Here is a 27,300-nt window from a genome sequence, read left to right as displayed (position 1 = left end):
CACAACAGACGCATCCCAAATGGGATGGGGAGCGCACATGAACCAGCTCAAAGTGAGGGGTTTGTGGACACAAACGGTTGTGATCAGACAAATCAACTACCTGGAACTAAAGACCGTGTTCCTTGCCCTAAAAGCCTTCCAGAGAGAACTGTACAGCCAGAGAGTGTTGATACAAACCGACAACACCACAACAATGTTCTACATCAACAAGCAGGGAGGCACGCAATCTGTGGCGCTATCAAGCCTAGCGCCTGAGATTTGGAGTTGGGCCATCCCACTACAAATAGACCTCCTGGCGATACATCTACCAGGGAAGGATAATGTGGAAGCAGACAGACTCAGCAGACAGACATCGGCATCCCACGAGTGGGAGCTCAATACACAGGGAACGCAAAAGCTATTCAAGAAGTGGGGGACCCCACAAATAGACCTGTTTGCAACACACCTGAATGCAAAATGCCAAAACTTCGCATCCAGACAGCCAGGGCAGCAATCCCAAGGAAATGCCCTATGGATAAGCTGGTCTAAGACATTTGCCTACGCTTTTCCCCCGATACCGCTGATACACAGGGTGCTCAGCAAATGCAGAACAAGCAACATGACACTGATACTGGTAGCACCACAGATAATGGTGATGGCGCAGGGGCCACCACACAAGTTCCCAAAAAGAAGAGACCTGCTCTCAATGCAAAACAGGGAAGTACTCCACCCAGAACCGGAGAGCCTCAGCCTAGCAGCTTGGCTCCTGAAGACTTAGAATTTGCATACCTAAAACTCTGAGAGAGCATGCTGGCGGGGCTGCGGGAAGCAAGAAGACCAACCACACGGAAGTGTTATGTAGCAAAATGGAAAAGGTTCACCCAATGGTTCTTCAAGGAAAAGCTACAGAAGAGAATCACCAGGGAATCATCAGTGCTAAGATATTTAACACACATAGGGGCATATGTATCAAACGATTTTTTAGTCGCAAACGCTGCGATTCGCAAAATAACAGCGTTTGCGATTAAAAAATCGGTAATCGGGATGTATGAGACAAATCCCATCGCAAAATTAAGGAATTGCTAATTTAGCGATTTCTTAATTTTGCGGAAGCATTTAAGAAATCGCAAATTGCGATTTCTTAAATGAGATGTAAAAAGCACCCAAGTTGTGCGAATTATCCTTAAGAAATCGCAAATTACCACCAACTTCCAGTTGATGGTAATTTGCGATTTCCTTTCAAAATGCACTTTTATTAATTTTACAAAGTGCCACGTGGCGCTCATACATGCCCTTAGGGCATGTATGTGCGCCATATGCACACACATGCTCATTTCAGGGGTGCATCAGGGTGTCATCATGACACCCTTGCACCTTTGAAATTATTCCCAAATTGCGATTAGCAAATTGCGATTCGCTATTTGAGAATTACTTCCCATTCATTCCTATGGGTCTCCTGGCCCATAGAAATGAATGGGCAGGTATTCCTTATTTGCGATTTCGCAATTTGCTAATCGCAATTAAGGAATTTTAAGAAATCGCAAAAAGTTTGCAATTTTTTAAATACATCCCGTTTTGCAATGAGAATCGCAAATGGTGTTGTTGATACATATGCCCCTTGATGAAGAGCAACCTAAGCTACACCTCGCTAAGGGTTCACCTAGCAGCAATAGTAGCCTACACAAGAGGAGAAACGGGGAAAAGTTTCTTTACCTCCCAGGTGGTAAAAAGATTCCTGGAAGGGGCCAAACGAATCGCCCCCCCAAAAAGGGTACCACCACCGGCTTGGAACCTCAATGTAGTTCTCACGCAACTTATGAAGGCGCCCTTCGAACCCATTTACAAGGCCTCTCTACATATGCTCACCATAAAGACAGCTTTTCTTGGAGCAATCACGTCGCTACGCAGGGTAAGCGAACTGTAAGCGCTAACACTACAAGAACCCTACTTTCAAATTTACAATGACAGGGTGGTAATGAGAACAGACCCACACTTTATGCCAAAGGTGGTGTCAACGTTCCACTTAAGCCAGACAATACAGATACCAAGTTTCTTTCAGAAACCATCCACAAGCGCAGAAAGGGCACTGCACACTCTGGACGCTAGAAGGGCAGTTATGCATTACATTGAGAGAACTAAAGATTGTAGGAAAACAAAGCAGTTCTTTGTGTTTTTCGCAAAAAGTTTCTTGGGAAGACCGTTAACAAAAGGCACCATCGCACGATGGATCACAGAGACAATACAATTCTGCCACAAGCAGGCAGGACAAGAACTGTAAGGAGCGGCACAAGCCCACTCTACCAGGAAAAAGGGAGCAACAATAGCCTTCCTGGCAAACACACCCATCCAAGACATTTGCCTGGCGGCAACATGGGCCTCTATGCACACGTTCACTAAACACTACTGCGTGGATATACAGATGTAAAAGGAAGAACAAGTAGGACAAAAAGTGCTTCAACGTATATTCAACAACCAACGCGCATCTTCCTCCCAGCCGCCACAAACTTAGCAAACCGCTACAAAGTCTATGCACAGCATAGTGAATCCAGAAAGATTCACGCTGCAAAACAAATAGTTTCTTACCTGTCGGTGTACTCTTGCAGCTTGAAGACTTTCTGGATTCACTAGCGAACCCACCCACCTCCGCCAGAAAGATGAGACAGGAGGAAGGGGATCAAGAAAAAAAAAAAATGATTAAAAAAAAAGAGACTTTGATACAGAAAAGGATGAACCAAATAGCACAAGACGAGAAAAAAAGAACACGAAGATGGCGCCCAAATGTGTGGGAGCTTCCGGAGGAAGCACGCCAATGTCACGGGAGGACACCAAATGTTGGGACGTCGACACCCACCTGGGCCACGAAAAAAAAAAGGAGAAAAATCACTACGATTCCGGACCCAACCACCAGACCGCGGAATAATGCGCAGCATAGTGAATCCATAAAGTCTTCAAGCTGCAAAACTACACCGACAGGTAATAAACTATTCGTTTGTTGCAATAGGCAACACAATTACAAACACAATAATACATTGAGCTCAATGGGAATTTCAAGTTAAATGCAATTGATTACTTTTAGGATTACTTTTTCTAGTTCAGTGTTGGATCCTGGATCCAGCACTAGGGTACCACCTGTAAGCAGTTGAGAAAATGCGTTTAGGTTATACAGGCGATTTTTAACGAATATTTATAAGTTTGCAAAATCGACACTTAGAAGAAATTTCACAGAAACACAGTCAATGATTTCCTATGGAAGAAAGTTCAAGCTATAGGTAAAGTATGTTCTTGTTACTTTTGTAATTCAGTGCTGGGCTCCTAGGCTCAGTACTGGGACATCTATCTAAAACAGGTAAGTGATTACGTTTTCACAGTTGGTACAATTTTTAAAGACTATTTGTAGTTTGCAAAAATCGACACTTAGAAGAAATTTTACAGAAAAACAGTCAATAGTTTCCTTTGGAAGAAAATTGAGTTAGAGGTAAGTAAGGTTGTAATTACTTGTCAGGGTCAGTGCTGGGCACTAAGATCCAGCACTGGGATCTCTCCTAATAACAGGTGAGTATTTCCGTTTTCGTTACTCGGTTGATTTTAGGTGAATATTTTAAAGTTTAGAAACTCCACACTTAAAAGAATTTTCAAGTGAAACCAGCCAATGTTACCCTATGGAAGAAAAGTGAGTTATAGGTTTTAGGGTAAGTACTCGACTGGCAGAGTTGAGGTTCTGGGCATAGACTCAGGGGTCTCCCAGGGTCAGGTAAGTACAGTTGTTACACCCTCAGCGGCACAGGGGCAGCTGGGTGCAGAGTTAGTTAGGCCCAATGTTATCCCATGGAGGGCAGGGGGCCCTTGGTTGGTGGCTGCTGACTAGCAGGACACGTGGCTTTGGGAGCTGGGCTCCTGGTCACTTGCTCAGCGCAAATGGGGAAGTAGATGGGAGTAGAGGTTGCACTGCCAGGGGCACTCGGGCGGCTGGGTGCAGGGTGCTTTTGAGCCGTCGGGCACTTAATAGATTGCAATGGAGAAGCTCGGTCACTTGGGGTTTCAGGTCGCGGACTTCGCCCTCGGTTGCTGTGACTCGCTCCGCCAGTTTCCTATGGTCCGCTCTCCGCAATCCCAGATCTTCTCTGAGGGAGTCAATTTTGGTTTCCACCGCCGTCCTTGACGTCTCTATGGCTCTGAGAATGTCCGAGAGGGAGGGGTCTTCAGTGGCGTCTTTCCCAACATTTTGCAGCGTGAATCTTTCTGGATTCACTATGCTGTGCATTATTCCTCGATCTTGTGGTTGGTTCCGGATTCGTAGTCTTTTCTTTGTTTTTTTTTTTTGTAGCCCAGGTGGGCGTCGACGTCCACCATTTGGTGCACCTCCCGTGACGTCGTCGTGCTTCCTGCGGAAGTCCCACCTTTGGGGCGCCATCTTCAGATTCTTTTTTCCGCCGTTGGGTCTGGATCGTCATCGGGAAGCTCCAGAAATTCACTCGGAGGAAGAAGGAAGAAAAGCGAGTTTCATCGATAGAATCAAGAGAAGACATCAGGAATAGAACAGATTTCGTCAGGAGCGCGAAGAAAGAGGACCAGCGAGCTTTTTTCTTCGACAGCCTTGGAGAATGCACGCTCAGAGACCCTGAGCGAAATGGACAAGACGCCATTCAAGTTCTGCCCAAACTGCCACCACAAGTTCGCGCAGAAAGACCAGCATCCGGTCTGCAACCTCTGCCTACCGGTGGATCACCAGAGTATCGACTGCAACGCCTGCTCAGCCTTCGCGCCGAAGACACTCAGGGTGAGAGAGAGGCAGAGAAGAGCCAACGCCAACATGGAGGGCAAAGGAAAACCCCCGACACTCTACGAGCTGGGCCTCGACACGGACGACGAGGACAACGTCGCCGAGACAGCCGAAAACTTCACGGTCGTAGAGACCGACAAGAAAAAAGAAGACGAGGTAAGAGAATCGTCGAGCACAAATCAAAAAACACCTCGAAAACACGAGGGTGACTCGAGAAAAACTGAGTCAAGGTCCACGAAGGGAGCCCTGGCGCCGAAAACTTCGACATCCAAAGGGGGAACTTCGGACAAAAGGCCCAGCGGATCCTTACAAAAGGACTCCCTGGCGCAGAAAGACGCCGAAAGGCAAGGGTCGTCGAAATCATCCCATGAAACGGGCCGATCGACGCAGAAAGAACGTTCGACGTCGACGCAAGTTTCATCGAAAAGACCCGCGGTCGACGCCGAAAGCATCTCCGAAATGGAGAAAAAGAAGAGGCGGCTCGAGGCCGAAATGGAGTACATCCTTCAAAGGAAGAAGGAGTTCGACGCCAGGATGAAGGAATTCAAGATTCCAACGGTTTCATCGGCGGACGTCGTCGAGGTCGAAGACGAGTTCGACGCCGAAGGGCTGACAAGGGACCTCGAAGAAGAAGAGGAGCCCTATTATGAGGAAGAAGCCGAGGAAGAAGACCAACAGTCGTTCTTCGAATCGGCGGCATCTACCAGCAACGACGTCGAATGGCACGATCTCGACACCGAAAACCCGGAGGAGCCCGTGGACACGTACCCCTCGAGGCCTTCGCCACCCGACGACATCGGGGTGTACAATATGGTGGTGAAGAGCGCAGCAATGGCCTTCGGCGTCAAACTCGACGAGGAGAGGCCGAAAGCCGATTTTCTCGTCGAAACACTGCTCCCCATCCAGACTAGGAGTCAGTTCCTCCCCATGCTACAAAGCGTGATGAACCAGGGGAGAGAAGCCTTCAAGGAGCCTGCCACCTGTCGGTCGATCACGCCCAGGACAGAGAAGAAATATAAGCACTCCTCCCTGGACCCACCTTACATCAAGGGTAGCGTCACCGCAGACTCCATCATAGCCTCCACGGCCAGGAGAAGGGCCAACGTTCCAGCAACTTCGGGCCCACCTCCGGATAAAGAGAGCAGGAGGATCGACCTCACAGGCAGAAAGGTCGAGAGGAACGCCGCAATGCACTGGCGCATGGCGAATTCGAATGCACTCCTCAATAGACACCAATACCAACACTGGGATGAGATGGGGGAGCTAGTAAAGCACCTCCCCGAAGAATACCGCCAGAGAGCCTCTCACCTGGTAGATGAAGGCAAGAACATCGCCAACTCCTGTATAAAGACGGCGTTGGATGGGGCAGAGACTTCAGCAAGACTCATGGCCATAGGGGTCACAGAGAGGAGGCATGCATGGCTAAGAATCTCGGGATTCAAACCGGAAGTGCAGAACAACATCCTTGGCACCCCCTTCAACGGAGAGACACTGTTCGGAGCAACGGTGGACGAAAAGCTCACCCAGCTCAAGAAGGAAAACGAGACAGCGAGGTCCATGGGGGCCCTACAGCTGAGGGGAATGAGACGAGGAAATCCCTCGAGGAGACCCTACGGTAGGGGTGGAAGCCAACAGGGGACGTCGCACCAGGCGTTCCAACAAGGTCAGCAGGGCGAAGGTCACGGACAAAGTCAGCAGAAGCAAAGCTGGCAATATCAACCTCGGGGCCAGTCCTTTCGCGGGAGAGGGAACGGACGTGGCCAAAGGAGGAGAGGGGGCGATCAGCCCTCCTCGAAGTGACTCAGCACGCAAGAAGACGCCTACCCTCGTCAGGCCCCCAAGGGTGAGGCGCAAAAAAGTGTCATCAGGGGGAAGAGAAGAGTCAAGAGCCTACGAGCATACGTCACCAGTAGGCGGAAGGCTGAGGTTCTACCTTCAGGAGTGGCGGCGTATAACCACAGACAAGTGGATACGGAACATCGTGCAGTACGGATACTGCGTAGACTTGGAGAAAAGACCTCCAAACAGGAAGCCGAAGGGGAGACAGAGATCGGCCCAAGAACTGGCAATACTCAGAGAAGAAACACGGAAACTCCTGCAAAAGGGAGCCATAGAGACAGTGCCGTTCAGGGAACGCAACAAAGGGGTCTACTCAAACTACTTCGTGATTCCGAAGGTAGACGGAGACCTCAGACCCATACTGGACCTCCGTTACCTAAACAAGTTCATCAGAACGCAAAGGTTCAAAATGACTTCACTGCAGGAGGTACTGCCACAGATAAGAGAAGGGGACTTCATGGTCACCGTGGACCTCAAGGATGCCTACCTTCAGATCCCAATAAACAGAAGGCACAAGGGCCTTCTAAGATTCAACATCGAACAGGAACACTACCAGTTCACAACCCTGGCCTTCGGATTAAAATCAGCGCCAAGGGTCTTTACAAAATGCCTGTCGGCGGTAGCGGCACACCTACGAAAGCAGGGAATACACGTATACCCCTACTTGGACGACTGGCTGGTCAAGGCAAACTCACGCGAGAAGTGCGAGAGGCACGCAAAACGCGTAACAGACACCCTCACAAATCTGGGATTTTCCATCCACTGGGGAAAATCATCGCTGGAACCGGAACAGGTAAAGATTTTCCTGGGGGCAAAGATCAACTCCCTCAACAGTACAGTAGTGCCCAGCGACAGGAGGACAGATGCTCTACTGAAGGAGACGCAGCTCTACCAGAAGGGGCGAGCTCTGACAGTGAGGGCGGTGAGCAAGATGATGGGGATGATGGCGTCCTGTATCCAGCTGGTGCCAAATGTACGCCTGCACATGAGACCATTCCAGGAATGGCTGCAACAGCAATGGTCACAAGCAAACGGAAGTTGGGAGGATCTAGTGGTTGTTACGCACGCAGTGCAGGAGGAGATAACTTGGTGGAACAGAGACAACATAACAACGGGGAGAAGCCTGACACCACCAAGCCCAACAGTGACCATTACCACGGATGCATCGCAGAAGGGATGGGGAGCGCACATGGACAACCTCAGAGTGAGGGGTCTATGGGCTCCAGCAGACGCGGTCCGCCACATCAACTACCTCGAGTTGAAAACGATACTGCTAGCCCTGAAGGCATTCCAGAGACACCTGTTCGGCCAGAGGGTGTTGGTACAGACAGACAACACCACGGCGATGTTCTACATCAACAAACAAGGGGGGACACAGTCGTTTCCCCTCTCATCCCTAGCTCAGGAGATTTGGAGATGGGCCATACCTCTCAAGATAGATCTACTGGCAATTCACCTACCAGGGAAGGACAATGTGGAGGCAGACTGGCTGAGCAGGCAGACCTCAGCATCGCACGAGTGGGAGCTCAATGGCCAGGAAACGGAGAAAATCTTCAGGAGATGGGGGACTCCCACAATAGACCTATTTGCCACACGCCACAATGCGAAATGCCAAAGCTTCGCGTCCAGGCAACCAGATCAGCAATCCAGGGGAAATGCCCTATGGATAAGCTGGTGGAGGACATTTGCCTACGCCTTTCCACCGATACCCCTGTTGCACAGAGTGCTCGACAAGTGCAGAACCAGCAACATGACTCTGATCCTGGTGGCTCCACAGTGGGCGAGGCAGACATGGTTCTCACAGATTCAAGAAATGGCGCAAGGCAATCCGTACAGGTTCGAGAGGAGAAAAGACCTGCTCTCAATGCAAAACGGGGAGGTCCTGCACCCAGAGCCAGAGACCCTCAACCTAGCAGCATGGCTCCTGAAGACCTAGAGTTCGCACACCTAAGGTTGCCTCAGAGCACTATGCGAGTGCTACGGGAGGCAAGGAAACCTACTACAAGAAAGTGCTACAGCGCAAAGTGGAAGAGATTCACGGTGTGGTGCAGGAAAAAGGGCCTGCAAAACAGAATGACAAGAGACTCAATTGTGCTGAGGTACCTCACACACCTTCTAAAGAGTAACCTCTGCTCGAGCTCCCTAAGGGTACACCTAGCAGCGATCGTTGCCTACACCAGAGGTGAGAAGGGTGGAAGTTTCTTCACCTCGCAGGTGGTGAAGAGATTCATGGAGGGAGCCAAAAGAATGGCACCCCCGAAAAGGTTGCCGCCGCCGGCATGGAATTTAAACGTGGTTCTGACGGAGCTCATGAAGGCGCCGTTTGAACCCATTCACAAGGCCACTCTACAAATGTTGACGATGAAAACTGCCTTTCTAGTGGCCATAACCTCACTACGCAGGGTGAGCGAGCTTCAAGCACTAACGCTACAGGAGCCCTACATTCAAATTCACAAAGACAGGGTAGTCCTGAGGACGGACCCACACTTCATGCCCAAGGTAGTGTCGGCGTTCCACATGAACCAGACTATCCAGATACCGAGTTTCTTCCAAAACCCGACTACAAACGCAGAAAAGGCCCTGCACACCCTCGATGCCAGAAGAGCGGTGATGCACTACATTGAAAGAACCAAGGAACTCAGGAAGTCGAAGCAGATGTTTGTGTCCTTTGCTACTAGCTTCATGGGTAGACCAGTGACCAAGGGCACCATCGCTAGGTGGATTGCCCTCACTATTCAATTCTGTCACAAACAGGCTGGACAGGAGCTAACGGAGGGGCCCCAAGCTCACTCCACAAGGAAGAAGGGGGCCACAGTTGCCTTCCTGGCAAACACGCCCATCCAAGACATTTGTCTCGCAGCAACTTGGGCATCTGTGCACACGTTCACAAAGCACTACTGCGTGGACATTCAAATGAATAAGGAAGCACAGGTCGGACAGAAGGTGCTACAACACATTTTCAACGACCAGCGATCATCTTCCACCCAGCCACCACAAAAATAGGAAAACCGCTACAAAGTCTATGCACAGCATAGTGAATCCAGAGAGATTCACGCTGCAAAACGAAAAGTTTCTTACCTGTCGGTGTAGTTTTGCAGCTTGAAGATCTTTCTGGATTCACTAGCGAACCCACCCACCTCCGCCAGGAAGATGAGGCTGGAGGAAGAGGGGGTGAAATGGATAGGATCAAAGAAGTGGAAACGTACAGAAATATGGACAAAAGGATTAATCAATCGCCTAGGGTTAAAAAAAAAAAAAAAAAAGAAAAAACAGGGAAAAAAGAACCCGAAGATGGCGCCCCAAAGGTGGGACTTCCGCAGGAAGCACGACGACGTCACGGGAGGTGCACCAAATGGTGGACGTCGACGCCCACCTGGGCTACAAAAACAAAAAAAAAAAAAAAAACAAAGAAAAGACTACGAATCCGGACCCAACCACAAGATCGCGGAATAATGCACAGCATAGTGAATCCAGAAAGATCTTCAAGCTGCAAAACTACACCGACAGGTAAGAAACTTTTCGTTTTGGCTCATTGTCTTCATATTTGTGCCACCCGGTTCGTCCCCAGGTTGTTCTTGCTGCTCCTGTCTTTTAGAGATCTTTCCCATGGCTCCTACTGCCTTGTGGCTGAGTCTGCCTGGCAGGGCTCTTGCTTTCCGCAAATCTGCGTCTTTCGCTCTGAGGTCCAGTCTCTGGTGTCGCTCGTGTCCTGGCTGCCCCCGTTCTTGTTGTCCGAGGGGGAGTCTCTTGGCCGCTCAGTGGACCTAGAGGCTACTTTCCGCCTGTTGGGCTCCCCTCGCGCTCCAAGTAAGGAAAATACAGGCAGTTTTAGTTAGGTGCACCCTGTGTTATTGGCCTGCTGGTCCGTGCTCCGCCCGGGACCAGCTCCCAGCCGATCCCAGCCCCATGGCCTCTCGCTTACCTTCCTGCCAGTCTCCTGCTTCTGGGATCAGGCCACCGATAATCCCCTTTGGTACCGATAATCTGCAGGCATGCTGTGCCCTCGCAAAGTGTCTTCTCCAGCGACCAACCCCCTCTCCTGTTTGTTCAGTCCCGCTTGTGCTTCCTCAAGGGCCTCCACTATCTCGTCCATCGCTCCTATATCCCAAGGGCGGCTTTGTCTCTTTGCCCCTGCATGCACCAGGGAGGGGGAGGAAAAGAGCACCTCAACCTAGGTCTCCGCCCAGAGCGATCTCTGGCATCCCCGCTTACATGCGCCTGCTGCCGCTGTCCCTTGGCACTTTTGGAGCCCTATCTGCCCCCCACTGCCCATGCTATTTTGATGGCTTAAGTTTCCCTGGTGGGCTTCGCCGCCAGCTCTCCTCTGGCCGCGCTTCAGGGACTCAGTTAACGTGCGTCTGGCTCACTGCTCCACCTCCAGCGTCATCTTGGTCATCCCCGCAGCTCTGCCGATCGGGCTTCCCTCGCTGCTTGCTGTCACCATGTGGCCCTAATTCAGCTCGCCATCCTCTCTATGCCGGTAGAGCTTACCGCCTGTGTTCTGTGGGTCGCCACTGCCCCTGGGTTCTGCTGCCGGATTTAGCTCTGCGTCGTGGTCACCATTTTGCTTTCCCTTGCGGTCTTACTGTCAGCAGTTTTGCGGCTCACGTCTGTATTTTATTATTCTTAATTAACAGGATGCTTGTTTTCCATGCGTCTCGGGTGTTGGGGAGGCTGTTTTGTTCGTCTTGGGGCCCCCTGTTAATCAGGATGGCACCGGATGGGGGATCGCCAGCAGGACAGTTTTGCCAGATTTTGAGACCCATCCCAAGCCCAAAACCACTCAAGAATAAGCCCAAATTAAGCCCAACGCAACCAGTTTCAGCCCAAAAACCAGCCCAAAGTAACAAGTCTCAAATTATGCAGAAATAGTCACCAGAAACAATTTTAAGGACAAAAATACATTCTATTCAATATACAGATAGTGGGAGAAATGTAAGAATGTCAGATGTGTTGGTCTGTCCAAGTATTTACACAAAATTCAAATATAATATTTACACAAAATTTAAATAACTCAATTTTATTTCTTTTATAGCGCTACTCAACGTAATTCGGGGTGTCCGAGTGCTTTACATACCATACACATTGACAAAAAATCATGCACGTGTGTAAATCATCGTACAAGATGTGTTGCATGACACAGTGAGGGTTAAAAGATGTAGCAGTCACATATCCTACATAGCTCACTGTGCAATATTAAAAGGCTTACAAATTATGAACTAAAAGTAACAAAAGGATCTGTGTTCAAAGCAGTAGCCCACTAACCTAGCTACATTAAAAAATACATCTGTCATCTGCATATTACATGACTTGCTTAGCAGGAGACACATTAACCTTCAAAACTACTCTGATTCAGATCTGGGACTACACAAAACCGAGATCCCTCCAACAAATTCTTTAACCTCCAGAGTTCTCACCAATTATTATTCCCTGATATTTACTGGGCACCTCTGCAGATGCCTTAACACCATAAAATGTTTGCAACCAATTAAGCATAACAGATGTATGACCATGTGCGTTATGAGATTTAACAAATTTTGCTTTAAACTTGTTCTGAACAAGTGGCCTCGCAGGGTCACCTGACCTTGCCCCATCACGCACACTAAGGGACTCACTCATTTATACACAACAATTCGTTCCGACACGACTTCTCTGGCTTGTGGTGCACTAGGCCTGAAGGTGTGGGGAACACACAACTTTTAGCTGTCCCAATCGGTACGAACACAGCAGTGAGTTTGTGCTTGGTCACCCCTTCCTGATTGCCAGGCAGAGTCCCCATCTCCTGTGCCCCCTCCCCCTTATATTGCATTGGTACCTAATATAGCCTCTGCAGGATGTGAGGGTGCATTGCTGCCAGCAAGGGGGGGGGGGGGTGCTGCTACAGAGGGAGGGGAGAGAGAATGATCTAATGTGCTGGGGAGGGAGCGAGGCAGTGGAAATCGCTTATATATGGACTGTGGCAGGCTGAAGATGCCTACGAATGGAGGAAAAAAGCAGGGACTCTAATCTTGTGCGATTTGTTGTGTGAGGCAGGTTTGGGAATGTGTGCTATCCTTATCTGTGCCATTGCCTCCACCCTGAGCAAGCTGTCACCTTGTGCCATGCTAATGGCGGCGACGTGCTGTGCTGCGCTTTATATAATTTGATGATCATTCCTACCTCGTCTACGTCCTCTGCACTTGTTGTGGACTCACTTCTTCACTGCAGGGCTCCGGTCTCTCGGTCAGACTTCCATGTCAACTGCCAGTGCCACCCACTTCTCAAGGGTAGCAGGGAAGGATGGAGCCGGGACGCGACCGCGGGGCCACAGCAGCACGTGATACAGGCCAGGGAAGGATGGAGCCAGGCCCGGGACGTGCCCGCAGGGCCACAGCAGCACACAGGCCAGGCCAGGTGTCGGTGGCCAGGCCCGTGCACGCTTTCTCTGAGCCCGCGACTCTGCATGTGGTATGGGTGGGGTGAGGGTCAGGTCGGTGAGCGTGACTAGTCACTAGTCTCCGAGTCCACACACAGTGAGTGAGATTCACCCTGGCTGGACTCGGGGCCCTCAGCAGGACAGAGTAAAGCAGGACACGGCAGCCAGGAGGAGGACTGTGTGTGTCGCAGGCTCACGGCAATCAACCAAAGCAGGCTGCGACGACACAGTCCCGCGCGTCCTCCAGTGAGTCCGGTCCACCACCACCGTCCGCAATGCAACTGACCCCGCGCGCAACCAAATCTGAAAAAACGTGTGGCAACTCCAAGCTCGTGGGCATTAAAAAGTACAGCGCGGGTGATGGACAAGAATGATGCCCAGTGCCGTCATTGGTAGCGCTTTCGCACGCTACGAGATTGACGGCCTGGGACCCACATACCTGTAGCTGAGTCTACTACTAGGCTAGGGCGCGTAGCGCTGCTCATGTGCAAGACCAGGTGCGATTGCACTTACAAAATACACATGTGGGGGCAGTGGGGGTTGGGGTGGGCGTGCTGTGTGCCATACATACGCTAAGGCAAGGGGCAGGGCTGCAGGCAGCATACACGGACATCATTGGAGGGCCAAGAGTTAGTCACGTCATCCGCACAGGCTGGGCTGGTCGTCTCAGTCCTGACCTCCTCCCTCCTCCAATCATACTTCTCCTCCAATCATCCCTCACCAATGACTGCTCCCTCCTCCAATCATACCTCTCCTCCCTCCTCCAATCATACCTCACCAATCCAGCTTGCTGCACGCTCATTCACCAGCAAGCGCATGCCAACAGACTCCTCGTGGTCGGCGCTGCCCCAGCAGTATTTTTGCACACAATGGGCTTATACCCGCCCAAAAAGTAGCCCCCCGCCAGGTATGGGGTTTTCCCCGCACAAATGGGAAAAATGTCGCCCAATTGTGCGGGAAATAGCACAATCTGGCAACACTGCAGCAGGAGCGCAAATCGAGACTCCCTACTCCATCGGCGCCTGACCACGCCCCCCAAATCAAGCGTTCCTGAAAGAGGCATTTTGAAATAAAAATCTTTGACCCCCAAAAGGCGCGAGAAAGACAGGTGAGGGAGAGTCAGTTGGATGTATCCAACAAGTTGATTGGAAATGAATGATGTAATCTCGCAGTCTTGTGGACGGTGATAAAGTTAGATAGGTGGGTGCTTTGTTATTCGGGCTTTATGAACATATGAAGTACTTTCAACAGCAAATTCTGGTCCTTTGCTTAACAAATACTGTTTACTATCACAGTTAATATTACACTGACTGGAACCTTACCAAGCCCTAAAATGTCTGTCGGGATATATTTTTTGCTGCTCTCTGCATGGCGTAATTGTAATTACTTGCTTGTCATACCCCATTATGTGCAGTAATTAAACTAAAGTCCTGCATTTCCCTTCCTTGCTTACAATCTATAGACTTCACATAGACCATTTTGGGACATTTCCATCAATGTGATTAAAAGACGGTGTTCATGGAGCTGATAAAAAGCAAATAGGCTAAATATAATAGTAATCGATGCATGTGAATGGTGTGTTACCTTGCTTTGAGCAACTGTTCAATAGATCTTCACTGCTTTGCAAAGAGGACACTAAATAGTAGCAGGTAGAGTCCTAATCATGTCGTCCTTAATTAGAGGAGCTTTTCTTTTTTCCATATATTCAGGCAGTATATCTGGTAAAAGGGAGACCATATCTATGCAGAATCACACTTTTCTCACTGTATGCTTCGTGTACTCATTTTCTTTACTTTCCCTTCCTCCAAACAACCAACAATTTTGCTCTCCCAGCTTTATCTTTCATTTTAGAGAGCGAAAACATGGGCTGAATTGGGGAGGCTGATGGATAGATCCTGCAAACGTCTAAGACTACATGTGCATCTAGATTTCCATTTTTTAAACTATGCAGAGAAAAAGTGCATGCGGGTTTCTCTTACCTGCGATAATTACCTTTGCATGAGTCTGAAGTAAGCATAATAGGCTGCTTAGATGAGTAAGTTGTACTTACAGTGGGCAACTTTAAATTTTTCACAAATCTCCATATTGCTAAATCTGTTGGTTTGTTTTTCTTTCCTAGCCTATATCCGTATAGATAGTCAAAAATGGAAAAAATGTTTAGTTTCTCACCTCTCTTTAAGATGGGAAATCTGAGAGGGGATTTGTTATCTGTGTATTAGACTTTACAACAGTGTTTCTAGCTGTCACATTATGTAGATCTGTCAGATTTGTTTGTTTCTCAAGTGCTGATTTGATAAATGCAGTATTGGTGACTGGGATCTGTTTTTGTATTTTGTAGTCACCTTCCTCCATCTAATTTCCTGTTTGCAAGTCCTGGAAAGAAAAATGGCTTGAACCATGGTGTGAAATGAGTGACTTTGATAAATTATTTTATCCTCTTCTGTTGAGATGCAGTTGTGGTTCTGCATAGTAGCAGATTTATTTATTGCGGGATTACATATTAAGCACGCAATCCAGAACAAAGCCAGGTGATTTAGGTTGTCGCACAAACCATACAGTAATGCCACCCACTGTAACAATCGTCAGCCAAGGCTGCAAACCTGAGGTGTAAAAGATAAAATAATGCATCTTGCTTAGGTTAAACTTGAAGCAATGTTCCTGTCAAGAATTCCTGTCATACGAGGGGAAGAAAACGGTAACCAGCGAAAACGGACTACATCTCCCAGGATGCTTAGCGGTTGAGAGGTTATGTAAACAGGAGAGCTGTTACATAACTCAAGGAAAACACGCCCTTATGTAAACAGGAGAGCTGTTACATAACTCAAGGAAAACACGCCCTTATGTAAACAGGAGAGCTGTTACATAACTCAAGGAAAACACGCCATTATGTAAACAGGAGAGCTGTTACATAACTCAAGGAAAACACGCCCTATAAAGGGAGGAACCGGGAGGTACAACGCTGTCGGATATTGTGTTTACACCGACGTACCTGCTTCGTGAAGAGCAGTGTTCCAGAGTGGTGCTCCAGTAAGGCAAGAACGGAGGTAGGTCGAGTCGTTACTCCCTGGGCCGTGTCTTGCCCCATCGTCACCTGTGAAGGACCCGGAAGCTCTACCGGTCAACCATTGAGCTTCGCTTTTTGACTCTGCTGAGTCAAAGCGCAGTGGCGCTTTTGCTGGTTGGAGTTGTAACTCCCAGCCCGACCAGAGATACAGGGACTGCCAGCTGTAACGCACACCAGGAGGTGTTTGCCGCGTTACAGACTCGGAAGTCCACAGGATCGATCGAGCGGCTGCGCTCGGTTCAGTCTTCTTGCTTTTGATTGGGGTATCGGTGACGCATCACCAGGAGGTGACTCCGCGTCCCGGTGCAGTCTGAGGAAGAGGTTGAGCGGCTGCTCCCTTCAGGTAGAGACCCCGGCTGGGTGTTTCCCTGACTCCTCGATTCTCCCCAACACTCTTCGTGCCCCTCACAGCCTACCGATTGGCATTGTCGGCCATTTCATTTCTGCCCTCTGTTGGCATACGCCGGGATCGGCGTATATGCAGAGGACGGTTAGGACCATCCGTGCGGTGGGCTGGTAACGTCCTTAGCCTGGAGGATTCCAGTGACTATAACTTTGTTTATTCTTTGTATTGTTTTTGCCTTCATTAAAATAACTAACCCTTCACAAGTGGTTGCGTCCTCATTATCGTGTCTGTTAAACGATCCTGAGACGTTCAGGGCGTTACAGTTCCTCCATCCAGTGCCTAAAGGCACCACGACCGACTCCCAACCTGCAGATCTCAAAGATATTTGATGATACAATTCAGTGTCTTCAATGTACAGGTTTACCCCAATACCCTTGAAAATGAGCTGAAGAGTACTTCAAATAACGCCCTTTACAGATTGAACAGAAGGGGTGGGTACATGATAGATCAATGGGGAACATTCACCACAACAGTTAGGGTGCTGAAGATAAATACAATGTGAGAACTATTGGAATTCCATTCCCCATTCTAGCCTCTGACATGTTAAGAAGAAACTTCTTTTCAACTTTATTGAATGTAGCAGGAAGTACATCTGCACCAGGAGAAAGTCTTTACCCAAAACCTGTAACATGTCTACTCATCATTTGAAGCCCATTTTGGGGTGGGCCTAGCAGATCGTTGTAGAGCAACATAATGCTCTAACCGTAGTGCCCAGACTTGGGAGTTGAGCCATTGACTGAAAGCTGGCTAAGACCTCCAGATTGTGGGAGGTTGACTACTTCTACTTGTATTGGACAAATAGTTTAACTGTAGAAAACGAAATCTGTCTTTGTTGTATTGCTACCATATTTCTATTACATGTTCACTACCTCTGAAAGTGAAGTATTCAGTAATATTGTTCTCCTTTTCTGAAGAGGGGTATGTATTTTTCTAAACTTTAAATGGAAAGATATATTTGCCTATTAATTATTTTTGAAAAGTCCGTTTTCATTTTGTGTTCGATATCTGTTTGCAGCTACCAACAAAAGAAGAAGTTAAACGTTTCCAAGTTGACACCCTTCACGGTCAACCTTGTTCTACCAGAAGGCATGGGTGGTTTCATTCGGGCAAAAATGGTTGCTCAGACAATTGAAGCCTTCTTTGCCTCTGCTGATGCATCCATCACTACAGAGCATGTGCCTGTTTGGCGCAAAGATACACATGGGAAAAAGGTCATGGTAGACCGTGAGGAAAAACTGGTAAGTGCTATCATTAAAGACGTGACTATATTCTCAATATAACAACTGATTGGAGATTAAAACACTCTTTTAGTGTTGATGAGCTGGTATTAGTACTCTTACGCAAACATAATAAGTTCCATAAAGAACCCAGCATTTACCTGACAAGCAGGGTGAACTGTGATTAATCATCATCCACCATGAACATAAGAGTTTACGATGATACAGACAAAACACCCTTGGGTGAAAAGATTGAAGGCTTTCAAATTGTTATGTCATTATTTCTGTGTCTGACAGATGTCACTGTGCACACTCCCACGGGCAAGAATCTCGCTTAAGTAAACACACCTTTATACAAGCAAAGCATGGAAGTGTAGTGAGGGAATGAATCTGAGTATTCAACATCATTATGATGCTGCCGGGTAGAAACTCTCATAATTTAATTGAACATTACTTGAAAGTACTTCTTTTACTAATGTTAGGATGACCAATCATCCTTATGCAGAAGGTCGTTGGTTTTCAATAGTTCATGAAGAGGAGATGCAAACTAATTCCTGGCCCTATGTCCAGCATGGTTCTCCCATGATTCATCCTGATGACTTGTTGTTCAATGTTTAAATGAAGTTGCTGTTTTTTCTGATTTACAACTTGGATAATATGTATGCATGTACCTGTTAGCCCATCTCATTTAATCACAATACTTTCACTTGACTGTTAGACCATTACCAGATTGTTTATGCATGGCTTTCGTTAGAATTAAATCCAGAAGTTTCAGGCATTGGAGAGCGAGACAGCAAAATCTAAAAAATATGTGCGATTTACCTCAGCCATGGCTCTCAGTTAAGCAAAGAAAATATTCAAGATTCTAGACTCTGTCCTTTCAATACAAAGGTTTTAGAGGCAGAGGCACAAAGTATCTGAAAAACTCTAGAAACCATCACTTCAGCTGTTCTTTCCTCATCATCTTGACTGGTTCTCAATGTCTCCTTTGAAAGCATGTTGAATGCAGCTGCTGATTTAATACCATGAGCATATGTTGCGAATGTATAATCTGCGTGATAATAGCACTGTTCAGCTTGTAAAGTCACTTGTTTTGGTTATTCTGTCGCAATGATGGGCTCCCTTGCGAGGGGGGCATTGTAAATACATATATATATATATATATATCGGCCTCAACTGGCGGCCGGCTCACGGCAAGATAGCGAGCCTCTCATATACTCCTCAATTGTTTCTTCCTCAAAGAAAACATGCAGCGCAATTCCTTAAGCTTGAAGTATTTATTTAATGCAGCGAAAACGCCCGCGCATTTTGGAGGAGCCACTCCTTGTTCACGGGCCAATTACGTTTGCCGTCACCATAGGTAAATGGCAGTGCACTTGTCACAAACATTAAAATAGGACTACAAGATCATTAACATCATATTGCAATTCATCGGTGTGAGAAAGTGCCATCTTTCTTGCATGGTATGCCCCCACTTTTTGCTGAATTGCTGAATGTACTTTGCCTGAGTGTGCCCTGGGCTCCTGCCAATCAGGTGCCCTAAAAACACAAAACACAAATTGGCAAACCCTGGCCACATGTCAGCCCCTGGTAAATGGTACCCTAGGTGCCCAGGGCCTTGTGACCAGGGAAGGCCTCTAAGGGCTGCAGCACTCATTGTGCCACCCTTAGAGGCCCTGTACCCTAACACACAGACACTGCCCTTGCAGGCTGGGTGTCTGGGTACAAGACAAAACAAAGAGTCGACATGGCACACATCCCTGTGTGCCATGCCCACCACCTACACTGCCATGGCATACATCAGCCACCCCTCTAGCTGGGTGCCCTATGCCAGTGGTGTGAGCACAGGAGCAGGAGCCCTGTGCCCCTACAGTACCCAGCTCCATTCCTGGGCCCTGTAAGTGCAGTGCTTCCATTTAAGAGTACATGGTGCTGGGAGCTTGTCAAACACGAACTCCACAGCACCATAATGGCAGCACTGTAGACTGAGAAGTTTGGTATCAAACTGCTAAGCACATTAAATCCACACTGACACCAGTGTGGGATTTAATGTACCAAGCACCACAGAGGGCATCTTAGAGAGGCCCCCTGAAACCTAACCTACAATCCACGTCTGTTCTGAGGCTGCCTAGGCTGCCACACAGCAGACATGTTTCTGGACCCCTGGGTAGGAGAGCCCCTGCTCTCCTGGGCCTGCAACAATGCACATCCTGGGCGAGGTGCTAAATCTCCTCCCCCAGGATGGGCAGGGGGAAGCTTCAAAGGCATGCCGCCTCTGTGAGCTTCCCCAGGCCACTGCAACCCCCCACTCCGGCGGGAAGCTGGCCCGGAAACCCCAAATAAGGACAGGGATGTGCCAGCCTGCCAACCCCACCCCTCAGGTGGGGGAGGCGAGGTGAAGCACATCCCCGGGCTCTCGCCATCTTGAAGATGGGAAGCCCTACCCAATCAGGACTGGGCTACTGCCCCCCTCCCACAGGAGAGAGGCAGGATAGAGGGTGTACCCACCCCAGGACAGGGACCCATTGGTCCCTGCCCTTCACTTACCTGTAACGCCCCTAAATCTAGTATTTAGGGGCACCCTGAACCTTCCTTCCCCAGATTCCAAAATCCGAAGAAGAGCTAGAAGAAAGAAGACCTGCCCTGCAGCTGCTAAGAAGAAGAAGACGCAAACTGCTTTGGCCTCAGCCCTACCGGCCTGCCGAACCTCGAACATGCTCCTGCTCCAACCCGGCATCTCTTGTGGCCAGCAACCTCACAAACCCCGGAGGACCTGACTACCTTTTGACTCTAAGCATCCTGGGACTCCCATGAGTAGAGGCTCTACTCAAAATCTACTTCTAATCCCTGGCAACATCCCGGAACCGCGAACCCAGCACACTCTGCACCAGCCAAGCCTGGCCTGTGCCGGAGTGAACAAAGACCACGAGGACGACCCCAATGCGACTGTGACCCCGAGTTTGGCACCCAAGGACCTCCCTCGACACTAATGAAGAAGCCTGCAGCCTCAGAACAAGGTGCCCCCCCCAACCGCGATCAACAGAGGGTAAGATTTCCACACACCAAAAGGCACCCCTGCACCCGGCGCCCCGCGGCCCCCTGTGCCCAATCCCGGGGTTCCTACCTATCCTCCAACTACCCAACTTACCTCTCGAAGTGGTGGTGGCACGTGAAGAATCCTCGTCCCGAGCTTGCAGTCTTTTTCTAAACTGGAGTTTCCCATTGAAATCAATTGAGCGCCCGAAGGCTCACAAGCACCCTGCACCCAGCCGCCTGAGTGGCCCTGGCAGTGCAACCTCTACACCTATCTACTTCCCCACTTGCCCTGAGTAAGTGACCAGGAGCCCAGCTCCCACAGCCGCGTGGCCTGCTACTCAGCAGCCACCAACCAATGCCCCCTATCCCTCATAGGATAACATTGGGCCTAACTCTCTCTGCACCCGGCCGCCCTAGTGCCGACGAGGGTGAACCAACTGTACCTACCTGACCCCGGGGAACCCCTGAGTCTATGCCCAGAACCTCAACTCTGCCAGTCGAGTACTTACCTTTAAACCGATAACTCAATTTTCTTCATAGGGTAACATTGACTGGCTTTTTCCTGAAATTTCTTTTAAGTGTGGACTTTTCAAATCTTAAAATATTCACCAAAAATCAGCCGAGTAACAAACGAAAATACTCACCTGCTCTTAGGTGAGCTCCCAGTGCTGGATCTTGGTGTCCAGCACTGACTCCGAAAAATACTTACAACTGTGCTTACCTGTAACCCAATTTTCTCCCATAGGAAATCATTGACTGTTTTTCTGTGAAATTTCTGCTGTCAATTCCTGCAAACTTTAAATATTCTTTAAAAATCGTATAACTTCTGAAAACGTAATTGCTTACCTGTATTGGGTAAAGGTTCCAGTACTGAGTCTAAGTACCCAGTACTGGATTACAAAAGTAACGAGAACATACTATACCTGCAACTTGAATTTTCTTCCATAGGGAATCATTGACTGTTTTCTATGAACTATTTTCGGTGTCAACTTTTAAAAAAGCAAAATATTGTCTAAAAATCATCACAGTAATTAAGTCGACTTTTATCACTTGATTCTAAGTACTGACCCAGGACTGAATCTAGGATCCAGACCTGGAATTCCAAAAGTAATCCTAAAAGTAATCTGTTGCAAATAACTCGACATTTCCATTGAACTCAATGCATTATTGTGTTTAAAATTGTGTTGCCTATTGCAACCACTTGTAACTGTTTACAGAAGTCAATTGCATATTGCGAAAGTATTTATATAAAGCATCTCATTCTGAGAAAGTATATTTTAATAGCTATTGTTGGTTCTAAAATAAAGCAAGCATATATTTTTTTATATATAAACCATTGGCCTAGAGTTCAGTTGTTGAGTGTGTGACTCAGTGTGTACAACAAATGCTTTACACTGTCCTCTGATACTGCCTTACTGCTCGACCAAGCTACCACTTTAGAGAGTAAGGTTATATCTAACTTTAGCCTCTGCCTAATTTCTGGGGACTGTGGACTCTGTACACCCTGTACCTATTTGGGAACAGTATATACAGAGCCACTTTCTCACACACAGGTTAGAGAATGTTCATGGGAAAGCTGAATATAAGGGGTATATTAGGCCTTGAAGAAGCGGTAAAACATATAAACATGTTGTAACTGAAGATAGTCTTCTTGGCCCTAAGGCCTCCCAGACACAAATCAGGAGAAAAATAGTTCTGATACAGACAGACAATGCACCCATTGTGTTTTACTCCACAAGCATGGAGGAACTAAGTCACACATGGTCCTAGCCAGCTCATATGGAAATGGGCTGTATGGATTAGAATAGTACTAGTGGCCACAAAACTTCCAGTGATTCAAAACACAGTAGCAGACAGGCTAAGCAGACAAGCAGGCAGCTCACACGTGTGATAAACTAAAGTAACTAAACAACAAATAGTGGAGTAAATCTTTCATAAACCGGGCAGACCATTGATAGATCTCTCTGTAACGCAGGAGAAACCAAAATTCTAGAATTTTGCATCCAGGTACTGTAGGAAGCTGACTCTATATATACTGTACCAAAATGAAGTATAGTGTGCACAGAGTCGAGTGGAACTCCAAAGGTAGGCAGAGGAAAAAGTAGATGTCACCTTACTATAAATTTATGGTAGTGTGGGCGAGCAGTAAGGCTTTATCAGAGGGTAAGCATTTGTTGAACACACTCGGGCAAGAAATGATGTCACACACTCAAAGACTGAACTCAGACCTATTTGTTTGTATAAACAATATAATTTATTTTATTTCTAGAGCCAAGCCAAGCCTGGTGCAGATGAGGGTAATAATACTTTGCAGGTTTTATGCAGTGAATTACAGTTGAATGCTGGTTCAAATTCAGTTGATTGATGTAAGTCAACAGTTCAAAATTACTTTTTAGTTACTTTACAGATTACTGTGCACGTTACTTAGTCGATTACTTTATAAGTTACTTTTGCTTACCAGTGCGGTATGCCTAGATATCACACTGTATCCAAAAACATACAGTTTTTGGATATTTGCAGTTTTGCAGCGTGAATTTTTCTGGATTCACTACGCTGTGCATTATTCCGCGGTCTGGTGGTTTGGTCCGGAATCGTAATCTTTGTTCCTTTTTTTTTTTTTTTTTGTAGCCCAGGTGGGCGTCGACGTCCCACCATTTTGTGTACCTCTCGTGGTGTCGGCACGCTTCCTGCGGAAGCTCCCACCTTGGGGCGCCATCTTCAGATTCTTTTTTCCGCCGTTGGGTCTGGATCGTCACCGTGAAGCTCCAGAGTTTTTGGGAAGAAAAGAAGAAAAAGCATCAGTTTCATCGAGAAGAAGTTGAGGAAGACTACAGAGAACAAGATCGACAAGCTGGGACGACGAAGAAGGAGGAGAACCTCGAGATCTTCGACGTCCAACGGAGAATGCGCACGCAGGGACCCTGAGCGCAGGAATGGACAAGACACCCTTTAAATTCTGCCATAACTGCCACCATAAATACGCGCAGAAGGACCAACACCCGGTCTTCAATCTTTGCCTGCCAGTCGATCATGAGAGCAAAGACTGCAACGCCTGTTCCGCCTTCACACCGAAGACACTCCGGGTTAGAGAGAGACAGAGGAGAGCCAATTACAACATGCAGGGCAAGGGACAGGCCCCGTCGCTGTACGAACTGGGCCTCTCCACCGACGAGGAAGACAACGTCGCCGAGGGACCAGATGACTTCACGGTCGCAGAGACCGATAAGAAAACATCTGATAAGGTAGGAGAGACGTCGAACACTAAACCCTCGACAGGTCCCCGAAAGCCTGAGTCAGACACTCGAAAAACAGAGTCAAAGTCCTCGAAAGGAGCACCGGCGCCGAAAATTTCGACGACCGCAGCTGCATCCAAGGACGAACGGCCCGGCGGATCTTTCGAAAAGGACTCCCAGGTGGCGAAGACCGGCAAAAAGCCAAGGTCGTCGAAGCAAGGCCAAGAACTGGGGCGCTCGACTTCAAAAGAGAAGGTCGCGTGTACGCCGGCTCCGGGGAAAAGACCCGCGCTCGATGCCGAACAGGCCTCAGAGCTGGAAAAAAAGAAGAGGAGGCTCGAGGCAGAAATGGAGAGCATCCTACAAAGAAAGAAGGAGTTCGACAAAAAAATGAAAAAATTCACGATTCCAACGAAACCACCGTCGGTCATCGTAGACGTCGAGGAACAGGAGGAGCTTGACGCCGAAGAACTGTCGAAAACTCCCGGAGAAGAAGAAGAAGAGGACCTATACTATGAGGGAGAGGAAGATGATGACCAACAAACAAACTACGGCTCGGCGCTGTCGACGACACAGGACCTGGAGTGGCAGGACCTCGACGCCGAAAACCCGGAAGAACCTGTGGAGACTTACTCTTCGAGGCCTTCACCGCCCGATGACATTGGGGCCTACAATATGGTCATCAAAAGCGCAGCAGCAGCTTTTGGGGTCAAGCTGGAGGAAGAAAAGCCTAAAGCACACTTTTTACTGGAAACACTGCTCCCCATTCAAACGAGGAGCCAGTTCCTCCCCATGCTCCAAAGTGTCATGGACCAGGGGAAGGAGACGTTCAGGGACCCAGCAACATGCAGGTCCATCACACCTAGGACGGAGAAGTATAAACACTCCTCCCAGGACCCTTCCTACATCAAGGGATCCGTCACAGCGGACTCCATCATTGCGTCAACTGCCAGGAAAAGGGCTAATGTCCCGGCAACCTCAGGCCCACCACCAGACAAGGAAAGCAGGAGGATGGACCTGACTGGGAGGAAGATTGAAAGAAACGCGGCAATGCACTGGAGCATGGCGAACTCCAATGCCCTGCTGAACAGACACCAATACCAACATTGGGACGAAATGGGGCAGCTAATCAAGCACCTCCCCGAACAATACCAGCAAAGAGCCTCGCACCTGGTGGAGGAAGGGAAGAATATTGCGAATTCTTGCCTTAAAATGGCCTTCGATGGAGCCGAAACATCAAGCAGGTTGATGGCAATAGGGATAACGGAAAGAAGGCAGGCCTGGCTCAGGATCTCAGGCTTCAAGACGGAAGTCCAGAACAACATCCTGAACACCCCTTTCAACGGGGAAACGCTGTTCGGAGCCCCGGTGGATGAAAAACTCACCCAACTCAAGAGAGATAACGAAACGGCAAGGTCCATGGGGGCCCTGCAATTCAGAGGGATGAGAAGAGCTACTCCGACACGGAGACCATACGGAAGGGGCGGAAACCAGCCGGGAACGTCACACCAAACTTTCCAGCAGGGCCACCAGGGCGACAATCACGGCCAGCAGGGGCAGCAGAAACAAACTTGGCAGTACCAGCCTCGGGCCAGTCCTTTCGCAGTAGGGGGAACGGACGAGGCCAAAGACGAAGAGGGGGAGAACAACCCGCCTCAAAGTGACTCCGCCCGGCGAAGCGTGCTTACCCACAAGATCCCTCCGAGGGTAGAGCACAAAAAATTCAACAAGAGAGGGTTAATCAGACCAAACACCAACGAACATACAACACCAGTAGGCGGCAGGCTGAGACGTTTCCTTCAAGAGTGGAAAAAGATGACAACAGACAAATAGATACTCAACATCATACAGTTTGGATACTGCATAGAGTTGGAAAGGAAACCACCAAACAAGAAACCAAAGAGAAGGGAACAGTCAGGACAGGAGCTAGTGCAACTCGTAGAGGAAGCACAAGAGCTACTCCAAAAGGAGGCCATAGAACCAGTACCATTCAAAGAAAGGAACAAGGGAGTGTACTCAAACTACTTCCTGGTACCAAAGGTGGACGCAACACTAAGACCCATCCTGGATCTACGGTTCTTAAACAAGTACATAAGGACACAGAAATTCAAAATGAAGTCTCTACAAGAGGTACTCCCTCAGATGAGGGACGGAGATTTCATGTCCACCGTGGACCTCAAAGATGCCTACTTGCACATCCCAATGAACAGGCAGCACAAACATCTGTTAAGATTTTCCATCAACAAAGAACACTACCAGTTCCCAACCATGGCATTCGGACTAAAATCCACACCAAGGGTTTTCACAAAATGCCTTGCGGCAGTGGCAGCGTACCTGCGGAGGGAAGGGATTCATGTATACCCTTATCTCGACGACTGGCTAATAAAAGCATGTTAACGCGAAAGATGCGAGGAACACGCATAGCGGGTCACAAGGACGCTAACGAAGCTGGGATTCTCCATACACTGGGGGAAATCCTCAATGGAACCGGAACAGGTGAAGATCTTCCTGGGGGCACAGATAAACACCATACAGAGAACGGTGATCCCCAGCGAGAAGAGAACACTGGCCCTGCTGAGGGAGACGCGCCTCTACTAGAAGGGGCGAGCTCTGACAGTGAGGACAGCAAGCAAGATCATGGGGGTGATGACGTCATGCATTCACCTAGTCCCCAATGTACGCCTACACATGAGACCATTCCAGGAATGGCTGCAACAGCAATGGTCACAGGCTACCTGAAGTTGGAAGGATCTAGTGGTTGTAACGCACGCAGTGCAAAAAGAAATAGTGTGGTGGAACAAGGAGAACATAACAATAGGGAAGCCCTTGACACCACCAAGCCCAACGGTGACCACAGACGCATCCCAGATAGGATGGGGAGCACATATGAACAAGCTCAGAGTGAGGGGTCTGTGGACTCCAGCAGATGCGGTCGGACACATCAACTACCTGGAATTGAAGACAGTTTTCCTAGCCCTGAAGGCCTTCCAGAAAAAACTGTACAACCAGAAGGTGTTGATACAAACAGACAACACGACAACAATGTTCTACATCAACAAGCAGGGAGGAACAGAATCATTCCCTCTATCCAACCTGGCACAGGAGATTTGGAGATGGGCCATCCCACTCAAAATAGACCTGCTGGCCATACACCTACCGGGGAAGGACAATGTGGAAGCAGACTGGCTCAGCAGGCAGACTTCAGCATCCCACGAGTGGGAGCTCAATGGGCAGAAAACGCAAAGGCTATTCAGAAGGTGGGGTACACAGACGATAGACCTGTTTGCAACACACCTGAATGCAAAATGCCAAAACTTCGCATCCAGGCAAC

General features: G+C 48.5%; 1 protein-coding gene across 2 annotated transcripts in view; it reads left to right on the top strand.

Annotated features, from left to right (window-relative positions):
- Window positions 1-27,300, top strand: part of FBH1 (F-box DNA helicase 1) — a 719,176-nt gene that overhangs the window by 318,529 nt on the left and 373,347 nt on the right. For both annotated transcript variants that reach the window (XM_085653566.1, XM_085653565.1), the window contains exon 10: window positions 17,499-17,721. In XM_085653566.1, coding sequence (XP_085509692.1) covers window positions 17,499-17,721 — 223 coding nt within the window. The remainder of the gene's footprint in view (window positions 1-17,498; window positions 17,722-27,300) is intronic.

Source organism: Triturus cristatus, chromosome 4_1 (assembly GCF_964204655.1).
Source record: "Triturus cristatus chromosome 4_1, aTriCri1.1, whole genome shotgun sequence".
In the NCBI taxonomy this organism is placed as follows: Eukaryota; Metazoa; Chordata; class Amphibia; order Caudata; family Salamandridae; genus Triturus; species Triturus cristatus.
This window is presented reverse-complemented; position numbering and strand designations above follow the sequence as displayed.